We start from the raw sequence: 27401 nt of genomic DNA, 5'->3' as shown, positions 1-27401 counted from the left end.
TTTAGAAACAGCTAATTGTTTCCTACTATACTCAAAAGCTATGAAATAAGTTCTAAAATCCTTAAAGGGAGACAAAAATACTGCATAACAGCCCTATATAAAGGTATGTAATCTCTCAAATTTAAAGCTTAAGTGATCCAGATGACTTTCCACAGATTTTTTTTTTTAATTTTTTTTTTTTCCTTTTTAGTTCACATGGCCTTTTGCATAGGTGTTCTCTTCATGTTCTCCTTCCTGTGGTTAAAGCTTTCCAATTGGCTTGTAGCAAGCATCAGGTTGCCACATACGAAGGTCAACAAGAACTTGATTCAGCTTTTGCATCCAAAGGTTACGTTCTTCCTTAGTATCAGCAGATAGCCAATTCCTAAAAAGCAAAGAACTCAATGAATTAGATATCTCCCCCCCTCTTCTACATAGAGATTCAGAAAAAGGTCAAGCTTATCTACAGAATCCCAAATAGCAAAGGAAAAAATGAAATCAAGTATTCCAGAATTCTGTTAAGTTCCAATAAACTACCTGGCATTTCTACTTTTAAGAACAGAGAGAACTCGCATTTCCAGAAGGTTTAAGCCTGATAATAAGACAAAACAGGACTAAAAGTGAACAAAATTTAAGTGTGATCCCCAAAATCTAAACATTTAGATGAGTGCTGCATCGGTGCACCAAAATTGTAAAGCTATATTAAAACCATGACATGAGGCAAGACAATCCCTCCCTTTCCATAAACTACACGAGGTTCATGATTTTATCCACTTACTTTGTAACACACAGCGTGTCTCTGCATTGGCTGACAAGAGTCTCTTTATCATCTTCCCTCTGAGGACGGACAGTTATTAGTTCAAAAGTGTTGGGTCGCGCACAGAACTCCCTGTTGACAGGCTCAATCTGACGAGTCGTGCAGTTAGCCAAGTTTATCCGGCCCAAAGGATGCTGAAAGTCAAGTTCACTCATCAGTAAAGAACACTGCTATGATCGATCATGCTTTAACAGGTTGGTTTTTTTATATGAAATCTCTCCCCCAGTAAATAGAAGTATTCTACTTTGCACACTGAAAAGAGCCATAGGTGAGGAAAAGCACAGACAATGGAATACACACTTCCATATCCAATACAGTTAACGAATTTATCCCTCAAAGGCTTAGACTTTAGAAAGATATATTCACACTTTTTCAAGAGAAGCTCTGCTTTTAAACTCTCATTCTTCATAACTTCATAAACTTCATAAATTCTAGAGAACTTCATAATAAAATCTAAACTGATTGAGCAAATGCTATCAAAGCCTACAGACAGCAAGAACTTGAAGGATGCTTGCATCATTCCTGTCAGAGTCTATGAGCATAAGGATTCATCTTTAAACATGCAACTTATGCACTTAGCTGCAGAGTCCAGCTGCTTTAGCTCCCTCTGTAGTTAATGGCAGCCACTTTTAAAGAGCATTTCAACTATCAAGGTGGTTATCCTTTGTTATTGTCTACAGAGAGAGGTTCAGCTGTACACCTAAAGTTAGTTACAGACCTCTGTTCCAATTCATCACACCTGCAGAATACATCACAGTACAGCAACATCACAAGCAGCTCTCGAGCAGGAGAAAAGCTTGCTTTTTAATGGGAACATTCACTAAACATGGATAGTTAATATAATTTAGGTTGCTGGAAAAAGGATAGCTCCATTTCAACTAAAATTAAGAAAGAATTTATCCATCAGAATGGGTATTCCCAACATGCAGTGCTTATTTTAAACAAAATGTCTTCATTTAAAGCAATAATTGCCCAACACTGATATTTCTGACCTATGTCTACCATGCATGATAGAACAGCCATAAAGCATTTAAAGAGATTTTACCATTACTGTAGACAGTAGTCAGGTATATTCTCTTATATACCTGTATCATTCTTTTAGTATATCTGTCACTGTAAGAAAGATAAATCTAGAACATTTTCAAGAACAGAACAGTCTGGAAGGCAAACCAAAGCAGCTTTGGTGGACTAAAGGAGAATAAGAATTTTTTTCCTTGATCATATCAATTTTCAGCTTTTTAAAAAAACATTATTATTGCATTATAGTAAACAGATTATTTTCCTCTCTTCTGGCAAGGAAACAGAGTACACTGATATATTTTGGCAAATATCAGCATTTGGTCTTCCTTTGTTAGCTGGAAAGAAACTAAATTCAGGCATCTGGGCTGGCATAGAAGATCCATAAGAACCAAAGTTTGTCACAGTCTGGGGAGAAGAAGTGCTGTGCCAACAAACAACTATTCAATGGAAAATTGCTTAAGTGAGTCAGAAAAACCCTCTTGAAAGCAGTCCTTATGGTAACTAGAAATGTTTCAGTGCATACTGCAGGAAAGGCTAAGGAGACAAGGTTCACCTTAGTGACAGATGAACCTCTCCGGTTTGGCTCATTAGCCAGACAATAACAAAGGTTTATGTGAGAACCACACAAAAGCATCAGTTCCAGCTATAAAAGAGAGATCCAAGAAAGCAGCAACTGCAAACAACATAGTCCATAATTACAGCCATGCTTACACAGTATAGAAAGATTGTCCAATCTCACTCTTCTCTATATTGAGTGCTAAAGTCAATGTTTAGTCTAAAATTTAGGGCAACTGGATACAGCCTGCTTATTAACCTGTACGAAGTTGGTCAATTTCAATTAAATAGCCTCCGCATTACTCATTTGACAAATACAGTAGGAAGTTTTAAGGCTAAAAGGGTAATTGAATACAGATTTCCTACTACTTTTCCCCTTCCCCAACAGATAAAACAGTCAGTTTCTACTTTTGCCCTTGTTTATGTCACGTTTATGAAGACAAGCCTTCTCCATTCCCCAAGGAAGCTTTAGAAGTTTGCATATCATGCTCTGTATGTAGTTACCTGAAACCTTAACTATCAGTTATTAAAAAAGATCAGCAAATAGCATGAAGTATTACAGAACTTTACAATCTTGAGCCTTATGACCAGTACTACCTTCCGTTTCTCATCATCTGGGTACGTCCAGTAGGATATACAGTTTCCAGCAAGCACACACCACCGCCTGTGCCAAGCTCCAAACCCACTGACATCTTCAAACATAGTCTTGTAAAAAAGAAAAAACAAATGTTAACGTTGCACTGTCAGTCTGGTCTGTACTCAACTACTTTTTTCCTGCAGAATGGTTCTGCAAATAAAACCCTTCACTGCAGTAAACTTACGTAGCAGAAAATACCTACTGGGAGAGATTTCTAATATATACTTATTTACCAGATAGGCTGGAGCTTTTTGACCAAAATACACCCATCACTGCTATTGCAAATGACTGGATTTTTTAATATTGACAATGTTAAACATTCCCTTTATTTTTCAGATAATGGAGGGTAACACATAAAAGACACTTTCTCAATGGTTCACAAGCCACGTACTAGTATGGCACAAGCTATTGTAGCTATGTATTTAAGTTATCTTGATTTACAAGTTAGGATCACAAAGTTTATATCTGGCTATTCCACAGGTTACACTCAGGAGGTCCACACAGTTTAAAAGAAACTAAAAAATAATCTTTAATTTTTTTTTGGCAGTTTATTTTATAGGACACAGAACTATGCTTCTTTCAAGGCCCATTCCCTTAGTATTACAATGGAAAGTTCACTGTCTCCCTTCTCTCCCTGATTCATGAACTTGTACAAAACATTTTCTTCCAATTAACTTTCATATGTTTTCTACTTTTTATAATTTAGATTACACATTTTTAATAAGGCAGGGAGTTTCCAAACCTTCACTTTGGAAAAAAAAAAATGCATGCACTGTTCTCCAGGTTTTACATGCAACAGAAGTGTTTCAAAAGCAGCATACAAAACGGGATATCAAACACTACAAGCACACAAAATGTTTGCATCTGAACAGACTTCATTAAGGAGACAGAATTGCTTGAAAAAAAATTATGAAAACACTAGAATAAAGATAGTTCAATGGCTTGCTGAAGCATTTTCTTAACATATTCACTGCCATCTGCTGGATACAATCTCAACAACTCCATCTGTTAGACCCAAGCGTATTTTCCAAAGCCCAGCTTCAGAGAGAAAACTGCTTAAGGTGTCTCTAAGAAGTAGCTTAAGTCTGTGCATACAGTGAAGTAAGCATCTTTTGCTAGAGATAATCTGTTCATACCAGGGCAAAATAAAATCCAAGATGTCTCCTAAGAGCTTCTGACAGTGAAATTAGAATCTTGCCTTATGTCACATACAAATTATAGCAAAAGAAGTTGAATTGAAGTTTGGAAAACAAGCAAACTGTTAATAAGAAAAATGTATATAAGTTAAAAAATGAATAAAAGGGAACAGTAGTAAAGACAGCTTTAATTTAGAAGACAAAAGAAAGGTTTTGGGGTTTGACTCAGGAAAAACAAATATAGTCAGTTAAGTTTTACTATCATCACGATACATATGTGAAGTTACAGCAGTGAAGTGAGTATATTTGGTAAGACTTGCTGTTTCCAAGGAAGGAATTTGAAGTGAATACTTTACCAAGAACCCTTTTTCCTCCACAGAAGAGTCCACTTGGCATTTTAACTTTAGATATATGTGACCTTCCAAAGGAGACAAAACAGGAACCTGCAAAAGGGTAAAACAATTAGTCATCTAATTTTGACACTCTCCAGCATCTGCTCTAGAACTCAAGCAAGCCACCTGCACCAGCACATTAGCATTGTCTTGTTCTTAGGATCTCCAGCCAGAAAAAAGTGGTCAGCCTCAAGCAACACAGTAATGATCACTGATTGTTTCAAGTTTGTTGAGAAGGTTTGAGAGATTATTTGCTTATTAGCTTACTCAGGATGTACACATGAGCATGCTTCTATCTAGAAGCAACAGGCAACCCAAGCACTGTTATAAACAACACATGGCAGCAGTCCACAGCCTGCAAGCTTGTGCCTCAGTTTGACATTAAGCTGCTTAGAAAACAAAGTGAGCTCAAAAAGGATTGGTAGTTGGATGCTATAAGCACTGTTGGTAGATATGGATGTAATTGTGACTACACAGATAAATATTTGTACAAAAAAGCCTAGAAGGGGAAAAGTAATGAAAGCAGTTTTTCCTGAATGGCATTCAAGTCACTGAAGACCTATGCTAAGTCATCTTTAACAAGATTCCAAACCCCACCTTCAGCCACTGAGGAAAGGAGATTAACTACTGTACCAGAGGCTGGCTGAGGGTAGCTCAGTTTCCAAGGAGCTTGAAGAAGAGCATGCAATAAAAATTAACTTTGGACTTCCCCCAGCCTCTCCATGCATAGCATCCCAATTGCAATGAGTGCTCCTGTCACTACTATCAAAAAAAATAATTTACAAAAAAAAAAAAAAAAAAACAGTCCTTGCTTTTTCTACAAGCAAAAAGAGAAGTTGCTAATTAAAATAAAGAATTTTCAGGGCACTCCACCTATAGTATATTGTTGCTATCGGGACAAAAAGTAGTGTAATACTATTTTATGTCAGACAGAAGCACTTTGGAGATTTTGAGAACCATATTAGTAAAGAGCTGTGTGACGATAAAGCAAGAAGGTTGTCTAACAAACCAAACTTCTCAGTTATGCAGAGTGTACAGTACTAGTAGTAAACTTTGTAAGTTTGTTAAATTAGTAAACTAGTAGTAAACTCTGAAATTCAAGCAGAGTTAGCTACATAATGCTACTTTCAGAGATAAGGAGCAATTCAGTACATTTCAGTGTATTTCAGTACATGATTCTAATTCCTAGAAACCTAATAATGCATGCACCAAGCAAAATATTTCAATTGCAAATTTGTGTACAGGTAGGAACTTCACTTTTTGAGTACTTCCACAACTTTCATCCTCTTTAAAAAGGATTCAGTTTGACAAAAATTAGAACTGCTCACAATGACAGTAAGTTAAAGCAATATTTAGGTTGCTAGTGTCTTTTTCCACGGCCCCTCATCAGCAGAGTAGCTGATCTTACATTTCGTGCAGTTCATCAAGAATTTGGCTTAAATTTCCTGACTAGCAGTCTTTAAGAAGCATCAATATGATTCAAAGCCTCCCTCTAGTGATCTAGAAAGACAAGACACACTAGTTAAGGAAAGCCCTAAATGTTTTAAATAAATTCTGGCAGCATCCTCAGCACTGTACAATACAAGGAGTAGAACTCTGGTTTTAAAGGCTCCTAGCATTGTGTTACATTTACTTATAAGCTCTCATAAGCATTTTTTTTTTTTTCCTAAAAAGAGTTTTCAAACCATGCAGAAGATCAGAGGGCAGACATATAAGCAACATGCACTAGGAAGCCAGACTCCTGTTTAGTGATAAACTAAGCAATCATAGCAACCTTGTCCCGGAACATATAGCTCAACAGTTCTCTTTCCTCCCCTTCAAAATTCATCTATGGAAAAAAGAAATATGCTCAGCATTGTGAGAGTTTAAAAAAAAAAAAAAAAAGAAACCTTAAGAAATAAAAGAGGGTGTGGGGAACAGTTATACAGGAATTGATTTTTGTTCTTTCTAGTTTTAGAAATGCATATAAAATGACAGGAATGAAAACCGAAACCCGCTGAGTTAGTGGTTGATTTCATATTAGGAATATCTGGATTAAGTTTATAAGCAGATGTTTAGTACAGTCAAAGGCCAAGGTAAAAATGGAAGCCTGCAGAGATCATAATTTCACAAATGCTCTCCAACAAAAAGGGGGATTCTAGTTCACAGCTGTTCAAGTTATGCACCTGGAAGCATTTAACTAAACCATCTTTTCCCTAGAAATCTAGGTGAACACTGTGCTTGTACTCATCCAGCCCAGTGTTCCATCCCAAAGATGAATGTAAAAAGGTTCAAATCCAGATTGTCAAACAGAAATTAAAAGCTGTTTCCCCAAATTCTCAGAACAAGGAATTTCCAATGACTAAACTACGTGCCAAGTAAGATTTAAGCACAGCTCTTGCTAAGAAGAATATTTATGCTGAAGGCTCAAAGTCAGTACTTCTATGTAGAAGCAGTGCCATTCAGCTATAAGTTCTCAGACAGTTTCAAAAAAGGAATCTGAATCTACACATAGAAGGTAAACCTTCTGAAAATCAATCTGAGATTGTTTTTAAGCTTGTACACAAGCCACTACTCTTACAATCTCATCTCTTGTCAGAAGCTCTTGTTGCAATACTACTATCATCACAATATGGTAGTTAGAATTCTAAGAGAATTTATTTTGATATTGCTGTTTGGACAGATAAAATTGCAATTCAGTGCCAGCATAAACTGTAGTAGCTTGTAATTAACTTAAGATAGTTTTAGGACAGCTGCTGGCATTAACCTAAAACTATTTTAATGTTTAAGATGTTACAAGTTTACCAATGAATGAAAGAATGTAGTTTTTCTAACTTGTAATGGCAAGAGCCAATAAAGTTATTTGGACAAAGGACTAAGAATATAAAACTTGGTAATAGCTCTTGCAAAAAATATTGCTTGTTTCTAAAAGGTTATTTGGGCCACGAAAGGACATTCATACTCTTATCTGAATTCATACTGAGGTTTTAAAGTCATTTAAATGCAGAGAACTTTAAATACCTCATCATTACAACACAGTACCTTATATATCTATTCAGCAATAAGCTATTGATTAGCATAAGACATAAAAGCAACAAACAGCATGAAGTCTGTGTACACAAAGATGTCAACTGTATACATCAGTTTTGTCAGGGACAGCAATCAGTAACCAAATAGGACATTAGCTTTACATAACCACACTATGCACTGATCTTACAGAAAAAACACCTATCATGATAGCATGCCTTTCTTTCTGATGCACCTTAAATTGATGTTTCAGTCATTTGAAGCTAATATCAGTAAAACCACCTGTGTTCATACATACACATGTATATAACTTTTGGCCTAGATTTTCTACAACTGCAACTTTACCTGGGAACAGTAAACTCGTTCTTTTTTCTAGTGGTATGTGATTACCTTACAAAGACAGTAATCTCCATTACCTTCTCCAGTGCGAATTTGGCATGTCCTACAGAAGACAACGACAGCTTGTGGGATCCAACAAGGATGAAGTTAGTAGTGCGCACAGCATTAGGGCCCCCTGGACTGGCCATGGCTGTGGAGAAAAGGTCAAGCCAAGCTGTAACACTACACACAACCAAGTAGCTCTAAGGTGTAAGCAGGCTCTATCTGTACTGCTGTGCAAATGCTCTACTTGATGCACCAGAAGCTCTCTTTGCAGCGCAGCCCAGGCATACATTCAGACAATCTTTGTACACTCAATTCCTCCTCTCTAGGATCCTTTCTTTTGGTCAAAGGCTTTGAAACGTCCGCAGAGGATGAGATACGTTATCTTAAAAGGCCTCAGGGGAAAAAAGAGCATACTAGGGCATACTGCAAAGCACATATGACCTGCAGTAGGAACTTGAGAAGTTAAAGAGATTTGAAGTGACAACACTGCAGTTTTCAGAACTTGACCAACTATTTCTCTGCGCTGTATCAACAGAAGTAAGCCCTGTAGCTCAGGCACAGGAATGAGACTAGCTGCAGCAGTTTTGTAGACATTTCAGAGGTTGCTCATCAACTTCTTATTACTGCAGCTTGTACTAAGGCTATCTCAACTACCTCATGCAAGTGTATAATGCATTTCAGAGATGTCAGAGAAACTGAGATGCTGCTGTCCTTCTTGCCAAGCATCAGAAACAAATATATTGTTAAAACACGGAGAAGAAAAATTTCAGGATCTGAACATATATTTAAGAATTTCCAAGTTTATTCTATGTTAGTCTGATATCAAAACAATTTAAGTCTCAATTTGTTTGAGTTCATCCTTGACAGGAGGAATTTTAACCATAGGCATTAGATACAAGACATTAACTTTAATGCTGCAAAGAGAGCTTTCACTAATCATAACTCAGATATGTCAATGGTAACTGACATTAACATTTTTTCTTTATTACATGCAATTTCTATATTGCAAATATTATTTATTGATACACTGCTTTTGATAGTAATGCTGCTTATTTATCTTGGTATAAGATGTTTAGATTTTGCTTACCTGGAGTAAGAAGGGTGCTTTTCTAGAAAGAGAAAAACAAAAGCTTAGTGAGAAAATAGTTGGAGAATTTCTACAGAAGACTGAGCTAGGTTACAGAGAGACTAATTTTGAAGTTTTCACATTCTTAAAAACAACTAGAAAATGAATCCAAAAAAGCATGTACTACCTATATTTTCAGCATTATTTATTTAGAGCTGTCACCACTTTTTCAGCTTTCTTGAGCTGATGCTGAAGAGCTTGGTAGAAATCTGCACCATTACAGTTTCAAGTAAGGGACATAAAAGCCTGATGCAGATACAGGCTCTTATGTGGAAATACAGCCTCTGGAAGCTGTACACAGAGCTTGTTACAGTATTACATTCATACTTACAGAGGTAATAGATGTTAATAATCTCTTTGGAGTGATAACCTGCAAAAGAACACAAGAAAATGAATGCACTTGGATTTCAAGCTACTGTAACTGTTCATTACATTGCCATGAAAATTACATCTTAAGACTTAGCATTTAAATTAACTTTAAATAGATGCTAGCTCTTGTTATAAGTCCTTGTTTATTGAACATAGACTCAATGCAACAGCTTGGAACGCATAGCATGCACTTGAAAAAGCAATCTTAATAGACATTTTTCCTTCCTGTAATAAGTAAATGCAACTTGTTAACAATAGATGATAATAGCACAAGTATAGAGCCATTCAATGTCCAGCTTGTTGTATATTACCTCTATTTTCATGTGAAATATCAAAGTTTTAAAAGAGGTAGTTCACTAAAATTAGAATTATATATATGTGTCTGTTCTTGAACCTGAAAGATGAAAGCAGGTACAAGATGCCATTAGCCGTGTGTCAGCAAGAGTGCCACAAAAACATTTAGTACTAAGTGAAGGTTTCTGTAAAATAATGCACAAGAAAGCAATATCCTGGACTGCTTAAATAGTCTTATTTGGGGATACCACAAGAGTATGTTTTCACTATGCAAAATGAAAATATAGACTTTCTTAAAAAAAAAAAATCTCCATTTTCTCTGGTATGGGATTTTAGAATGTATCCCATTACCTTTGAAAGACACTCAAGTTTTTCACAGTTTTTTGCAGACAGAGATATCTCTGAAAGAAGGAAATAGGACCTAAAACAGGCAATCAATGCACACCCAACTGCTGGAATGGCAAATGAAAAACACCACAAGCCACTGGCACGTTGAGGGCTAACAAAGCCTTAATAAAGCACAAACACCTGAAACATGTATGTTATTCATGCTTAAATGCTTACTTCCAAGAGATTGTTAAAATAACATTTGCTTTAAAAATAAAGTAACTACTGCTTTCACTTAATATTAGGAAGAAAAGCACTATAGATGATCAATAGAGCTTTAGGACCAACAGAATTGCAGGGTAGGGCATACTGACTTGTGGATTGTGTGTGAATTGGAGAATAAGAGCACTAAATCACTACCAGAGGCAACCATATATTAAATATATATCTTTCCTTTCTGCATTTTGCAGAACAATTAAGAATTTTTCTTCACTTTGTCCCCCAATATATTTTAAACCTTAAGTGCTGCAAGCCCAAACCACTGATACCTGCAGGACTGCATAACCCAGCTGTTACTGCAGATCTTCTTACAAAGAAGAAGAGGAGTAAAAGCAAGAAACAGATTGTTTAAAACTATTAGTCAGTTCTTCCTGAAAACTACAGTCGTCTTAGTGTACCCTCTTGATGCACAACACGTGAATTTTGTGTTCCATTTACCTTAGATTTATTTGCCTTTTTCTTTTTATCAGTGCCTGGAGCTTCTTTTCTCTGCACCTATGAGGCAAAAAGGTATTAAGAAAGTACAACACATCATTTTCCCTTGCACATCCTCTTGACACAGGCCAATACATACCAAACTGTAGACTTCTATATTTATTTCAAAGTCATTTGATACATCATGCCTAAAAGAGATGAATGGGAAAAACATGTTAAGCCACAGACTGCTGGAAAAGATGTTTTTTTCTTTGTTTTTTTTTTGCTGTTGTTACTCATTACTACTTCCTTCCTCCTCCTCCTGATCCCTCAAATTCACCAAGGAATAGCTAAGAATACCCAGACTCTACTCAAAAGAATCTTAGCCATGGTGCTAACTAATAGCTAGTATTTCTTATTTGTAAACATTAGGTTGTCCCTGAAGGTCTAACTCCTTTCATTTCTACAACAGCACTCCCCAGTGCAAGCAAGCAGTGTTGCTATTCTAAAGATCTCAGCACGTTACTACTCAAAGTTCCTTTCTAGAACTCCATGAAAGAAAGTAGAGAGAAGGCAGGGGGTAGACAGAATACATCTACCATTTCTCAGAACATACTCTTCAGTCTGCTGCTCAAACATTTCTAGAATATAGACTGCTTTTGCAGTAATTAGCCTGAAGTGAAAACTGCATTAACTCAGTTTTTCAAGTCCAACACATTTTCAAAGACTTAACAAATCAAACATCCATTTGAACTCACATCTTTTTAGCTAACAGTAATTTCAGTTTGAACAATCCTTTCTTGTTTTCCGCCCTCCCCATCAAGACACCAAAACCAAATAGCTGCATGAAGTGTTAGTTGCTGCAAAGAACTCTCAGGAAAAGTAATTCATCTGTCACTGCAGTTAATCCAGGAGAGAGCCATAGGAAAAGCAACAAATTAGCTTATGGTATAAATCTAGATTACTCTCTTAAGAAGTACATTGCGGCTATTTCTTATAATAAGATGATCTCACTCAATTTGTTTGCAGAATAAGGCAAATACAAAGATTTTCAGTGATATTTTTATAAATGCTCCACCATCAGAGATAGTTCCAAAATAGTATTTTGTACTTATACTTACATGGTAAATGTTGTAGTAAAAGTAAGTGCATCTCCATTCAGGGAACTGGCAGTACTTGCTAAGGGAGTTGCAACCATGTTTTCTGCTCCAGATCTCAGAATTATCACATAGTAGTAGTTTGCTGCTTCTGTAAATACATTTCAGATGTGCATTTTCTTTATTCAAGAGTTGTTCAAGTATCTCAAAGTCCTCCAGTATTGCATTACTATTGTGTGCCTGTTTCACCCAATTTAAACACTTGTGTTAGTCAAGATTTGCTTACAAACAATCTGAACACAAATTGTTTTCCCGTGGTATCCATTGGTAGAATCATCTCCACGGAAATCACAAGTGCATTAGTGTCTGGACCTTTTCAGGTCAGACCTGATACTACCCAGCCTTCAGAATAACTGGCCTAGAGTCCATTGATTTGCAGCCTTTGTATTTGATGCTTTCTTCAGAAATAAAAGTGGTTTATAGTTTGTTGCAAATGCTGCACTACCAGAACATATTCTCTATTGCAAGGAGTATTTAGAACCATAGACTCGCTCAGGTTGGAAAAAACCTTATAGATCAAGTCCAACCACAACGTTAACCATACTACCCTAACAGGAATTACTGGCAAAAACTAAGTAATTCTGTATTAAACAAGCTTATAAAATGAGAAATCTGTTTACATGGATCTCTCTCAAACAATCACAACACGTCAAGAGATTAAATTATGTCAGGTGTTTCCATTTATGTTCTTGGCAATACAAACATTTTATGTCCTTCCTAATATACATTTGAATATATTAAAACTTAACTTACATTTTGCAATACAGTTAAGAAAGAAAACAAGAAAGGCTACATATGCATTCATTAATAGTAGTTTTGGAACAGATATTAAACAAGAACTGTTCAGTAACTTTTGCTCTTACGTTTTAGTGAGGTACAAAGGAAGAACCTGTCACAATTATCCAGCTACAATGAAATTTTGTGACAATTTAAAAATAGCACTGGTTACTGTGGGCTTGTAGATTCTTGTAAACAATCATTTGAGAAAGGAACTTATGTTCCTGGCTGTCTCTAGACCTACAGAAAGATATTGCCAGATTCTATTCTAGAGCAAAAGAAACGACTTGACAATGATGCCTTAACGATTTAAATATAACAGCTTAATAGATGCCTGGTGTTTATATACAGAACTACAGAATAGCTCAGGTTGGAAAAGACCTTCAACATCATCAAGTCCAACTACAACCTAACCATACTGCCTGAACTCTAACAAACCTGAGCACCACATCCAGACAGTTTTTATGATTGAGGTGTTGATGGAAAGTAAATAAAAAAAGAAGTAGTGATGCAGAAGTGATGCTATTACCATTTCAGAACGCCACAAAGGTCAGAATTTATTTAGTACTAGACTTGCATCCATACAAGAAGTCTAGGGAGGAAGAGGTAGACCTGAGACAAAATTTTACTTCCTTCCCAACAAAGTTACAGACAACCATGGAAACATTTATTCTAAGATTGGCCTGGGAAAGTCACACAAGTTTCCTGAACATCACAGGTAAGAAAAAGGATGCTGCTAAAAAAGACCAAGGAAACAGCAAAAGCCAACGAGGAGAAAACTAAACAACAGATGTATCTAGTGAGGGAGGGAGAACAGCAAAACAGCAAGGGAAGGGGCATAACTTCTAGTTGCTACTTTTACCTGGTTTTTGAACTGTACCACACACAAAGTCTGCTTTTAGAGGTAGACGTATTTCTGAAATAGAAACAGATCCCCTGGATGGAGTGAAGTCAGAAGACGCTGACGCAGCTTTATTTCTTCTAAGAGGTCCTTCAATCTTCAGTTTATTTAATTCTTCCAATAAAGCAGTTCTCTTCTCAGCTGCGTAGAGAAATTAATGAATAAAAGTTGTAATTAGGTAAAAATACTACTAAACATTAGCGTTGAGATGCTGTGATTTTAATTTTGGGTTTGGTTGGTTTTGGTTTGTTTTAGTTTTGCTTTTTTTGCCATAAGTATGTAAAATACAATGTAAGCATTAATCAACTTTAAGAATAGTAAAAATATCTGAGACAAGTACCAAAAAGTTCCCCTGCCTACTGGAGAAGGCAAAACAGAACAGATGTTGTCTTCTCCTGTTTTCCAAAAGGAAGAACTGTAAATAAGTATAAAGTAATACTGTAAATTAATTGCAGGAGCATATCACAAATCTTCATAAGGTGTTCAAGCTGTAAAGAATCGGACTTAAATCTAAAAACCTACTTGCAAGGAGAAGTAGTCTCTCTGCTTCTGCTTCCTCTTGTGACCCTTTTCCATGTTCCTCATCAAAACAGCAGTTCAGAGCTTGGCTGGCTTGGTAAATCACTGTCTGCTGCATGTTGATCTCATTGTTCAGCTCCTACAGTAAATTAGACAAATAGTAAGCTACGGAACATCTTGCAGTTCAATCTTATTTCTGCAAGAGAATACTCCAGCACAACTTTTTCTATCTCAAAGGGAATTTAAATGTGATATGGAATGAATGACTACAGTGTCTGTATGCTCCACATCCAGTCTAGCCTTCCCTTTACCACTGGAAGCAGCAGCTAACCAGAAATTCAGCAGTACACATGATGAGGCAGCATCAAAGATCAAAATGTTGTTTACCAAGAGTGTGGTTGCAAATCCTGTCAAATTCAGTAGGAGAAACGAAATATAACTTCCCATATCCTATTCAAAACATCTTGTGTCCACCAGACAGTTACAGCATGATCCAAATCAGAAGATGTGTTGGTACAATGTGACTTGAGCTACTACATACTGTTAAATGTTTATGTTAGAACTGCAAAATCAGTTTATGTAGTGTATTAACATGTGGTCATCTGCAGGGTGAACTTAGGCATAGGAATAGAAAAACTATTTTTAAAAGCATATTAGATACCTGCATTTTCTTTTTGATATTGACTTGATCACATGGACCATTCTTTTTCATTTCCAGTTTGGAAGCAACATCTTCTTTGCGAACAATGACTTGCTTTATTGAAGGACGATCTGTTTCTTTGAATCTTTGAGATCTATATGCATCAACACTTAAAACAGAAAACTGGGTTAAAAAGTGTTTTCCATGCATATCAAGCTTTACTTATTCACACACTTATTTACACGTACATACATCATTCATTAATGCTTTCCATCTTGACACTGAAATAAAAGCACTCTTTGATACATTTTAAGTTCAGGCGATGTGAGGATGGCATAGAGGCAGCCTTTGGTAACGGCTGACAGTTCCAAAAAGAAAAACTACTTTTGTAGTTTAAGAAAAAAGAAAAGCCATGGCACATTCTTAGTTTGTGTGCTTAAGACAATCTTTGAGTTTATTACCTATATGGGAGGCTGCGATCTTCTGACAGAGAGCTCATGCTGTCTCCAGATTCTGCCCTGGGGACTTTAGTCCTTTGGAACTTCTCAGACTTTTGACTTACATCACTGACACTGCTATCCTCACCAACTGACTTACTAGGAGAAACAAAGACCTGGCAAGAAGACGATGTTGGATCATGAGTAACACGGACAGATGTTTGAAATACATTTTCTCTTATATTTGCTTGTTTTGAGATTACATATAAGCAGTAAATTCAGAGGGAGCTGAATATTATTTAGCAGACTGTTTACAAATATTTTCTAGAACACAGAACAAGCTATTTGTTTATTTTTAAAAACACCAACAGATTACTGAACTCCAGAATATTTCACCCTTAGCTTTCAAACCAGCACCGTTAAATAATTACTTCAGATTTTCACAGGTAACTGCTTCAATAAACACACATACACAACTACAAGCCCAGTGCAAGTAACAGACATATATTAAAATTGGATTTTACAGGAACTTGTTTAATGTAGCATCTGACATGCAGTGTTATTTCTAGAGTCAAAAAGTAAAAACTTCAGAAACTTTACCTCATTAAGTTTTCATTAGCAAAATGCTTTTCGTAACTTCAGGATTTGACCAGGTATCACAACACACTAAGATATAACACTGTTCACAAGCAAATGGAACAACTTTCTACACTGAAGTCGTCCTTCCCCATCTCCCAAGAGCTCTCACCTCTGGACCAACAGATTCCACTAGAGGGGTTAACAGAGACATTGATGAAATATTGAGTGACTCTTCCTGCTCATCATCATCACTTTCACCCTCCAGGCTCATGCTCATTTCCTTCTTCAGCTTTTCTATGTCTGGACCATCCTCTTGCAGAATTTCAAAAATTTCATTTATCACTTTTGAGCTATTCATTTCATCACCAGCCTTCATTTCACCTTCACATACTTCATCTGAAAGGTGATGTTTTATAAATATTAGTAGCATCTAAATTAAATGTTTGTTTATAGAACGAGACTAAAGAGTTGACAGACAAGCCATCCACTTTTGTTTTTCAAGTAATGTTAATTAAGAAGTGCTTATTATAGTCAGGCATGTGAGAAACCTGAAGTATACTTCCATCCTTACTTTAATATACTTTTACCCCAAGTTCTGCATAAGCGATACAAGGAGGCAATACAAAGAGACGTGTCAGATAAGTTACAACATTTCAGCTTATGCAAGTGTGAAACTGCAGTCTCCCACAGAGCAGCCATTTCTCTCCTTTCCCAATCAAGTTTAGTATCAGTTTTAATATTTCTTGAAGACTTAACATTCAGAGAAGAATGATAAGTAAAAGCTTCCTGATTTGTTTGATATAAACCCAATTGCAAAGCAAACACACGAGTGTCAGTGGATACATAGTGAATGCATTATTCAGTCTTGAAGGATATTAACACTGCTGGACAAGTGAGAACAGATAGCTAAGCAAATAAAATGCATCTAAATCAATACAAACCATCTGGTTTCTCAGCAAGTTGTTCAAATTTTGACATAGGCATCGCTTCTACAGGACTCTTTGGCTGAGCGACCATCAGAGAACTGGATTTATCAGTCTCTTCACATTTAGGAGCACCTAAGAATTTTATAAAAAAAAAGTCAATGAAGATATGCTATACCTCCAATTTTATTTACTTTTTTCTTAGCATTATGTTTCAGAAGATTGCTAATACAGCTAACAATTTACAAAAACACTGCAGAATGCAGCCACTTGAGCAAAAAGTAAAATTAAACAGAAAACACAACATCCAAGCCAAGAGAAGAGTATCCTGCTTTTATAGAAGCCCATTTGAGAGTCTGTTTGCCCATGAAGTGTAAAAGGAGCATTTAACAAAGTTCATTCTGCTTTCATAGAATTTCATAGAATCTCCCAACCCCTAAATATTAGATGGGATGTCACAGGTATAACAAATCCTTTCACATCCCCTACTGTAAGAATTGATACAAGGGGATACTGAAGAAGGAAGTGTTGGTGTAAATTTGGTAAACTCATGTACAGTATAAATGAAATCTGTAGCTGATTGTTTTCACACACTCACTCTAAAATCAGCACACAAAATACAAAACATTGGTAAACCTACTGAGAAACAATGGCAATCTGCCTTGCCAATCAAGTAGCAAAGTATTATATGAGAAAATGTAGACAAATCAGCAACCACATAAGAGTGTACATAGGTCCAGTTCTAAACAAGAGTACTACTAACCTCTTTGACCATTTATGAATGCTACAGTCCTGCATTAGCCACAAGAGAAAAACAAATTCTCACCTGAAGATTCTACACTGGGAGATTCTTCTGGCCTGTCTCCTGCTGGTGTGTCTTCTGCTGATCCAGAAGTACTATCTGAACGAGGAGAACGTTTTGGACTACCCTGAGATGGGCCATCCTGTTAAAACCGAAAACAGGACATTCAGGTGGTAACATTTAAAGTGACTAAAAAAAGGTTAGCTACCTATCCAAAATGAAGGAGGATTCTATTTATGCAAGAATGTCAGCTGAAGTTCCAAGTTGAAATGGTTGTAAGAAGAGTTTTTAGAAGTTGGTGGGGGATTGGGAAGGAGAAAGAATATTCATACATAAGAAATAAGTATGCTTATTTGTTAGATAATACTATAGGAAGTAACACAATAACCATCATCAAAAACTAAATCAATCAGCTCAAGTCAGTATCATTTGTAACTGATTCTATAGAAAAAAATCCAATACTTCATTAACAATCATATGAGCTACGTGAGAAGCAGTCCTGTGTAGCCTAGGTATTTACAAACCTTAGATTGCCATCTTTTACCAACATTTATGCAAAAATACCCATGTTCAGAACACATTAAAGCAATTCACACATCTTCCAATGCATGCAGCTAACATATTACCATTTTGGCTTCTGGAAGTTTTCTCTTAGAACTTTCACTTCTCTCTGCACTCCACAGATTGCCCTTATCAAATCGGCCACGAATGCATGCAAGTTCTCGTTCACGTTCCTATGCAAATAAAGGGGAATAGGAGAAGAGTTCAGAGTTTTAAGACATCAAGACATTGCAAACTTGTCAGGTAGGGAAAGAACAGTAAGAATCTTTACCAAGCTTATAAGCAAGCTACGAATTCAGCAAGTCATACCTGCTTAAGCTGAAGCGCTAAAGTGGCAGTAGAGGAATTTTCATTTTGTTTGAGAAGCTTTTCCTGGATTGTCCTTGTATTTGGGGTGACGATGGGCGTTCTGAACCCCGCAGTATTCGTGGAAGGACTGCGTGCACTGTTCTCTTGACAGCGCTCTCCAAAACGTTCCAGGAAGGGCTTAATTCCTGATCCCCCTACAAGAACAATTCTTTTGCTTTAAAAGAAGCTCTCAAACAGAGAAGTTACGCTGCAGTTTTAGATCTCACTGGAGGTTCTCAATGAAGCAATTAAGATACTCCTTTACAACTTACTGTTACACTCTATACAAACTTAACCTGAAGTGCAAATCACTGCTGTAATGGAACACAGAAGATATTAAAGCAGTAAATCAGAGCAAACAGATGCCCTCCTCTTTACAAAGGCCACACGTGACCCTGCTCATTATTCCAATTGGTTTTTTTTTTTTTTTTTTTTTTTTTTAACATTTCTCACTTGCATCTTTCATCTAAACGAGCATTCTAGCATCCAAGGGAGATACGCTGTTAGGAATCCACCTTACTTTACCATTAAAAAGAAAGACACTATGCATCTACATGGCCTTCAAGAGTGGAAGCACTTCTTTTTGGTTTCTAACATATTCAGGCTGTTTCTTTTTTTTTTTTTTTTTTTTTTTTAAAAAAACATCTATTGGATACATACCTTAGCCAACAATTTGAAATACACTTTCAATAACCTGTCATCAACTGATGTTAACAGCATACTTTTCAGACAGAACTATTAGATTGGTTTTGCTCTCAGGGGTTACTAAAAATACATTCAGGAAATACTCTTGCAAAATATGGAAGCCATACAATTTACAATTATCACAGACTTCTTCAACGAAGTTAGAGCAAGAAATAAGCATTACACAACGTTATTGTAACTTAACTAGCATGTAGTTTTCAACATAGGTGATTTCAGTGACAATTCCTTGAACTCACTGAAGCTGAAGAACAGCTTACCTGGTGTTGTGGGTTTATCCTTAGGTTCAGGTTGCACATGTGTTCCTTTGACTGTCTCTTCTTTGGACTGAACCGACTGAGACAAAGTTGACTGTACCGTCTGTGTGCGTTTCTCAGTCTTCTGAGGGCTGCAGGGATTCTTTATTAGCTGTCGTGACACTTCAGATTCCTCACAAGCAGGAACAGTACTGCTTGAGGACTGTGTTATAAAATTATTTGGATCCTTAAGAGAAAAAGATAGAATGTTAAGCTGAGACTGTACAATGTTAGTCATTCTCTCCAGAGAAAAAAAAAGAATTAAAACATTATGCAGAACATACTACAAAATGAATTCCACCAAAACAGGAAGGACTGACAACCATTGCTATGAGCTATTTACAGCATCTCGATTAAATGTTTCAAACTCCTTCAGTATTGGGATCAATGTGTTTTTGTCAGATACATCAGGTAGCTTCCCACATATCCCTAAACCAGATAGGGCACACAGATTATTGCCATTTAGCAAGTGGCATAAATGGAACAGTAAGCATTTGTTACTAATAATTTCAGCATTTTGATTCCATTGTTATTCAGAGTTTCAGTCTGCTGAGAAATCAGTCAGAGTAAAATCCAAAAGGGCTGTCACTGTAAGGAATGTCTTTCCAATAATCAAAAGACAGCAATCAATTACTTTGACTTCAACATCTACAAGACTTATATATACATTCATCTTCAAATCTCAAGGAATTCTAAACTGTTTCAGGTCTGTTGCTTAAGAAAAGAACACGTTTTTATCAAACAAAAAATAGTAAGTGAACTAAGATTACTCACACCAAATCTTTAAACTTGTTACCAACACTCAGGTTTTTAAACCGGTATGAATTAACGCTTCTCCCCCCCAGTACTCAAATCAATCCTTAATCAGCAACTAATCAGACACTCACCGCTATCTTTGAGTTTGCTGGTTTATTAATAGAAGCCTCAACAAGCCTTTGAGAACAGGATGCAGCTTCCTGCTTTACACTGCTACTATTGATTCCAGCAGATGCTCCACTTGTAGTGGACAATTTGGATAAACAAGTAGTGCCAGGCTGTTCTTGTGCATTGTTTTGCTTTGCAGATGGATGACTTAGGTCATCTTCCCAGGAGCCAATTGTAGCTGCAAGGTTAGCCAAACGGCCCCTTCTCCCAATAGGGGTACCGCTTGCCAGATCATTAGTTGCCCGCTTAGGTGGAGAAACAGACAGGTCCTTTGACTGGAGGGGAGACAGACGAGCACATTCAGAGGGATCTGGAAAAGAGAACACAGTCTTCTTAATAAAATACACTGAGATACCTTTGAATTTTGCTCTGTTGTGAGTTTATCAACAGTTAGATGTTCCGAAGGCACTGAGTCTGATCAAGTGAAATTAAAGGCAACACAGTCTTGACCAAGTACTTTACTAGGTTGACATCACTGTTGTGGTGAGCAATGCTTCACACTAAAAGGCACACATAGCACTCTGTTACAGTCAGTTTACTCATTTTAGGCTATGTCCAGTGCTGCCTACAAAACTTCTGTACAAAAACATTTGCATTGTCTCACAAAAAAAATTGTCTGCTAGCACACCCTATCATCAGTGCAAATGCTGAATAATATTGCTGCTTTTCTGTAAGGAACACATACCCTCACTATCCCAGCAGCGTCGCTGTTCTGCCAGTTTCTGCATACGTGTTTTGACTGAAAGAGTTGCAGGAGTTTCTGACTTGGTGCTTGTTTTTCCTTTCTCAAAAGGTTGAGCCGGTGAAGCCTTGTTACACACAGTTCCATGCAACTCTGAATTCATCACAGGAGAACGGTGGCTTGGGGAACTTGAAGGAACAGGCTGTGTATTCTCTGTAGTGGAAGCTTGGGTCTCTATATTATTGGAGCAGCGTCTCTTTGATGGCGATGGTTTAGTACTAGGTTTCACTGTACAAGTCAGAGTAGTCAAGCAAATTAGTATTCTAACAGTCTCAAACATCCTCAGTACAAAACTGCAGTGCAAAGTTATGATGTACGAATAACCCGTCCTTTTCTATTTCCACCAATTACAAGGCATTAAGTAATCATCTTTAACTAGCTTACTAATCATTAAGAGCATCTGCTCTCAGATAAAGGTAAACATTATCCACACCCAGTCTTAGCAGACTGGGTAAATGCACCCATTGCTATTTACTTTAGGATAAACACTGAGAGGTTTTCACAAGCCATTGTAACAACAAGGAAAAAAAAAAATGGAACAGAACCAACACGTATGTAGGATACCTTCTTCATCAGGAAGAGGTGCCTGGTTACCAGTCTCTGACAAAGGCTCTCTGACCCTCTTGGTCTGCGCTGCAAGTCTCGCTGCCATGGCTGGCCGCTCAGCCATTTTCTTCTGCAGGTTCTCCCTCCTGGCACGGGTTCGTTCGAGCAGTTTCTGAGTAATTCAATCACAGATCACTATACACTTCACTGTGTTAACAGTAACAGTTCAAAATCAAAATATTTCAAGTTTTTCTGTAACAAGCATGTACCAAAAGGGACAATAACAAAAATGTATAATGATGACTACACTGAGACAAATGTGTCTCTCAGATGTTGATAACTGACCTACCGTAATGCACTGCTATGGAAATAGTTAAAGCTTGATTTTCTGCTTGGTTACCACCTTCTACTCCTGAAAACAGGATAAACATGTTTTCTACACCACCATCTATTTGGTTTTTCTGTCTTCCCCCTTTCTCTCACTGCAGTAACTCCTGAACTCCATACTTCTATCTGACCATTGCAATACACATATCTCCCCTATTTTCAGGAAGTTAGATCAAAGATAGCTCACAGGGCAGCAAATTCCAAGCTACCTTCTTGCTATTTGGCTGGTTAGTTCATGTTTGCAGGGTATCTGAAGACTGTTTTGCCTACTGGACAGATAACAGGTTCCAGCATTTCTTTCAAAGGGACGTCGATTCCAGTCTTATCATCTAGACACAGACCGTCAAGGAAATTGCTGAAACAGTGAAGTTTGAGACATCTACTTTATATCAAAAACCAGAAGGAGCTACCCAACAGATTACAAAGTTCCAGTCATTGGCTTCTTAAGGAAATCGCACTAGAGAGACAAAAGCAATGACAAAAATAGAGGGAAAAAAATATATCTAGAGCCTGAAGTATTCAGAAACACTTGAAAGTAATAATATTTCTTCCCCGAATCACCACATGATAATCTTAAGTTAGCAAGTCTGACTAGTGGGCTCCTGACCTGCTGCTGAAGAACATGTTCAAGACACCCAGTTGTCACTGACCTTTTATTTATAAAAAAAAAAAAAAAAGTTAGTGATCCCAAAGTGTCCATAAGAAAAATAACTCTACAAATTAAATCCATGTTGTTAAAGTACAAAAAAAAGTATCTACTGCAGCATCAAAACCAAAAGTGTACTTCAGTTCTGCAAAATTAAGTTGTGGGGAACTGACGTCTTAATTGTCTGAACAGAGATGATTTATCACCATCTTGTACAGGAAAACAAAACATGTGAAGAGGAGTCAAGTAACCTTCTGATATTCCCTAACTTTTGGGAATTTGAATAGTATAATCACACTGCATTTGAAATAGCTGTTTCAGTGAATGTTTTACACTACCGGAGGGAGATTCGTTATAGCATCCATGTTTGAAGTAACATCTTTTTAATGCTGCATTCGTAAATCAAGACCACAGTTTAACCACATGTTAAGAACACTTCATTCTTACTTTGATCAATATTTTAAGGTGCTTTGAAACAAACAACAAAAAATTGTGCTATTGAACTAATGACCTCTAAAGGGAAGCACATAAACTGCACTTGTTCGGTACCACATAAATTATGGTGAGAACTGTACCAGCCATTATCTGGCCTGTCACATAGCAATTAAATACACATTGCACATTTTTAACTGTCTAAGGCTGAAGTCTCAAACAATGTTTCATTGTAGGGCAACACAGGACAAACGGAATGTCAGTCCCAACGATTCTCTGTCAAAGTATAAATGCTGCTTCTCTAACTTCCATGGAAGAGAAGTTAGGGGGAAAAATATTTCTAAAAGGGACACACGAAGTGCCTGGAGTGCCTTCTCTGTAAGTTGCATCCCAGTTGTTTCCACAGGCCAGTTTCCCTATTCCAATCCCCAAAAGGTAGAGCTATAACACATTCAGATAATATACTCATAAGTTCCTACACCCATTTTAAGTTCATCTGTATAACTGTTCTTTTGCAAATTCAAGTGCACTAAGACAGTATTCCTACAGTTCTATTCAAATGCAGTCACATTCCTTTCTGTTTTGTTAGTCCAGTAAGACGGAGCTTCAGTTGTTACAAATAGGATGTCATTTCACAGGAATGCACGCCTCCGTTGTTGAGCTCCAACTCCTACTGGCTTTTTCCATGCAACCGCTGTAATTCAAACCGCTGTTACACACCATGAGTCAGCCAGCTACCAGAACTCGAGGCTTAATCTTAAGCTCATCATAGGTGTTCGTTCCTAATAGTACATTCTCCACACATTCCAGTAACAGGCAACATTTCAGAGTAGGACAGGCTTGTTTCATTTTATGTAGGAAATTGAAAACAACTAAGCTGTACTTAGAGGATCATGGCTTGTGTGCAAGAGCACATTATAAAATCACAAAACACCTTCCTGCTTTAAATGCTGATGGACAGTCTTGCTTTAGAAGTAGCACGTGTTAAGTTACGTACAGAAGCCGTACCTAGCAGCCTTAGAGAAGACTGCTCACAGGCTCATGAGTGATTACAAGAACTTGCTGCTGCTACCCTGCTTTAGTAGCAGAATGTTGCAGGAGCAAGTTTCTGTGACACCGAAACAACAACTAACTTCAAATTTCATGTATGCAAACCTTTCTCTGAGCAACTCTGTCACTTCTTTTTGGTCATCTGCCACACTAGGAAACAGTACTGTGCTCTACAATAAGTACTGCACAGTATAAATCACCTGGACTATTCCTAACTCTCTGTACTACCAAACACAGGCTTCTATGCAACAAAGTGAATTACACAATCAACTACCAACTAAGAGCCACAAGCATGCTCACTGTGATTCTAAAATAAGACTCCACCATCTCCTCAGTGGACCATATTAACAATTTGGCTGACACCCAACAGGCCATTAGATTTTGCTTGTAAAATTAATTAAAAAACATCATTTTTTAACTGTTTCATTTGAAAGCATTGAACACACTGAATCTTGCAGCAGCATCTATTAATTGAGACGAAGCATTTTTATTCAAAGGCCAAGTGATCAGCAAACAGCTTTGGCCAGGTAACGCTTGAATTAACACTGCCGTACCTAAGCAACGTTTATAATGCCTCACCAGTTCCCTGCAAACAACAGAACAGTTATTTACAAATATAACCTGAAAATAGCTAAACTAATAAAACTGATACTTAAAAGAAATAAAAATTAGGACATAAATACTTTAAAGCAGGTAATAATAAAGCTTCCTTATAAAAAGTCCTTTTTGAGAAAAGTTATCAAATCAAAATTCTGATGCAGTGGCCAGATTCTTATACAGCAGGGGAACGTCCTCCACAGCATAAGCATTCCTGGCAAAGCAATACCTCTCAGGCACTCTGCAACACCAGCAAATACTTGAATGAAGTTTACACTAAGGAGTGGCCCCTGAGTTGGTCACAGCTTTTCAAAGTCAGTTAACTACACAAAGGGTGTGTTGAGATTGGAATACTTCCCAGCATGCAAAACCATTTTAAACTTGATCCAGTATTCTGGACTTGCGGTTTTGTTTAAGACTAGTCTCATCATGTCACCCACTACCAATTAAGGAAGGAGATTTTAGATGTTTACACTTAGCAAGCCTTACATGGGAGCAGCATTAATCTGCCTTGACACATGCAAATCAGTATCTTACGTGTGATTTCTTTAAGTTGGACCTTGCAACCCTCCCCTGCTGAGGGCACCCGATTTATTTACAGGATGCCTATTAGAAATATAGATTATTCTTTCCTCCTTGATAAAGCAATGTACTTGATAAAGATTTTTTATCTCTTTTTATGATTAGATTTGTGGGTGGTTTTTTTTTTGTTCTTAATTAATTAATTCAGGCTTTGGTTAAACAGGGCATGCATTAAGAAGAGCACAGCCAGCAGGTCAAAGGAGGCGATCTTCTGTCTACCCTGCCCTGAAGAGGCCACATCTGGAATACTGTGTCCAGTTCTGGGCTGCCCAGCTCAAAAGACAGAAATCTCCTTGAAAGAGTCCAGCAGAGAGCAAGAAAGATAATAAAGGGCATGGAGCCACCTCGCTTATGAGAAAAGGAAGAGAGACCTGAGTCTGTTCAGCTGAGAGAAGACTGAGAGGGGATCTGATCAGTGTTTATAAATATCTGAAGTGCAAGAGGCAATTAGATGAAGCCAGACACTTTCCAGTGAAGCACGGCAATAGGACAAGGAGCAATGGCCAAGAACTGGAACAGAGGAAGTTTTACACAAATACACAGAACTTCTTTATAGTGTGGGTGACAGGACACAGGAACAGGCTGCCCAGAGAGGCCGTGGAGTCTCCTTCTTCAGAGATACTCAAGACCCATCTGGACGCCTACATGTGTGACCTCTGCAGGAACCTGCTTCAGCAGGGGGGTTGGACTCCACGATCTCCAGAGGGCCCTTCCAACATCTACCACTGTGTAGTGCTGCGTATTCAGAAGTATTCACTTGTATTGAGGTATTTCTGAAAGCCATCACAAACCAGCTCTGCAGCTTTATACCCGTCTCACACGGAAGCAGAGTACAGCGCAGCATCCTCAAGAAGCCTTCAGCCCTCATTCAAGCCAGCCAACTCCATTTGTGTCATTACAAGCCTGCCCCGTTAAAGAACAAAAACGCACGTGGAAAAGGGCCTCCCTTACACCAGCTCCTGCGTGAATAACCCCTCTGTCCTCCACAGCAATAAGGCGGAACGGAACAGAGGGCCGCTCGCAGCTTTTAGGAAAGCCTGAGAGAAGCCATAAGGCAGCCCGGCTCCCCGCGGACCCTCCCCGACTTTCGCCCCCGGCCCTCAGGACTGAAGCTCTCCCCACCTCGGTGAACGGATCCATCGCCGCTACCCCGGCCGCCGCTCCCTCACGCCGCCCCGAGAAAAGCAAAAACCTCCACCCCAACCGCTCCGCGGATTTGAATTTCAGCGCCGCCTCGAGTGCGCATGCGCAGGGAGTGCGCCGCTCATTGGCTCTCCGACGCGGGGCGGGCGGGAGGGAGGCGGAGATTGACAGAAGCGCCACCCAATCCGACAGCGCACTGCCCTGCTCTCCCGCCCCCTGGCAGTTCGTCGTTTGTCCGCCCCAGAAGGCCTGAGTGCGCGGATGAGGGAAATTCATCTGCTTTCAAGCCTAACACACTTGCACTCCAGCCCAGGCCTGAGTCACGCACACTCTTAACTGTTACTCATTATAAAATCTCCCCAATGCCTTATCTGCAAACAGCGTGGCACCTACATGCAGCAGAATTCAAAAATGCAGTGTTAAGTAGTCAGAAAAAATCTTCACAATGGGACACTGCTGCCAGCAGAAGCCCTCACGTGGCTCTCAGATGCCTCAGCAGCCTGAGATGTGGGCTCAGAACTTACACTGGGCTCCGAACTTGTAATGGGCTTCAAACTCAGCTCAGAATGTGCTCATGTGCTGGGCTGCATGCTGGGACTTACCAGATGAAACCCATGGTGAGACTCGTATGTAGCCTCTGAGCCTGCCGTTATAGTGAAAAGAAAGGATGGGCTTTGTTTCCTTCAAGATAAACTAGGTAACGCAATCACTGGGAAACTATAGAAACATTCCTTTAATGGAGCAGTAGAAAATCAATGCAGGCAACCACCAGAGAAAAAATAGGCAATCTGGAGTTCAGTGCTGTGAACTGCAAAATAAAGGAGTCATTTCTCTTTCCTGCCATCCAAAAAGAAGAAAAGTCACGTGCAGTCTGAGCCCTTTTTTAATAAAAAATAAATATTATTAATAAAAAATAAAAATAGCTATTGCAATTTAAACATGAATTTGTGCTTGATGTGGGGATCTATAAGATGC

At 38.0% G+C, this 27401-nt stretch overlaps 1 protein-coding gene across 1 annotated transcript; it reads right to left on the bottom strand.

The window, feature by feature from the left end:
• Positions 1-240: 240 nt before the first annotated feature.
• Positions 241-26423, bottom strand: ANLN (anillin, actin binding protein; the record flags this gene model as incomplete). The annotated part of the gene is made up of 25 exons (XM_079538204.1): positions 241-364; positions 758-930; positions 2969-3076; positions 4501-4587; positions 6311-6364; positions 7959-8071; positions 9014-9035; positions 9384-9422; positions 10760-10816; positions 10896-10944; positions 11857-11983; positions 13532-13711; positions 14093-14228; positions 14751-14898; positions 15191-15342; positions 15915-16141; positions 16687-16803; positions 17495-17612; positions 18097-18204; positions 18341-18534; positions 19342-19564; positions 20265-20611; positions 20987-21271; positions 21608-21761; positions 26406-26423. 25 exons carry the CDS (start codon positions 26421-26423, stop codon positions 241-243), a joined length of 3360 nt encoding a protein of 1119 aa, XP_079394330.1.
• Between the last annotated feature and the right edge of the window lie 978 nt (positions 26424-27401).

Source organism: Tetrao urogallus (genome assembly GCF_951394365.1).
Source record: "Tetrao urogallus genome assembly, chromosome: 7".
NCBI lineage: Eukaryota > Metazoa > Chordata > Aves > Galliformes > Phasianidae > Tetrao > Tetrao urogallus.
Note: the sequence above shows the minus strand (reverse complement) of the source record. Positions and strands in the feature narration are given on the sequence as shown.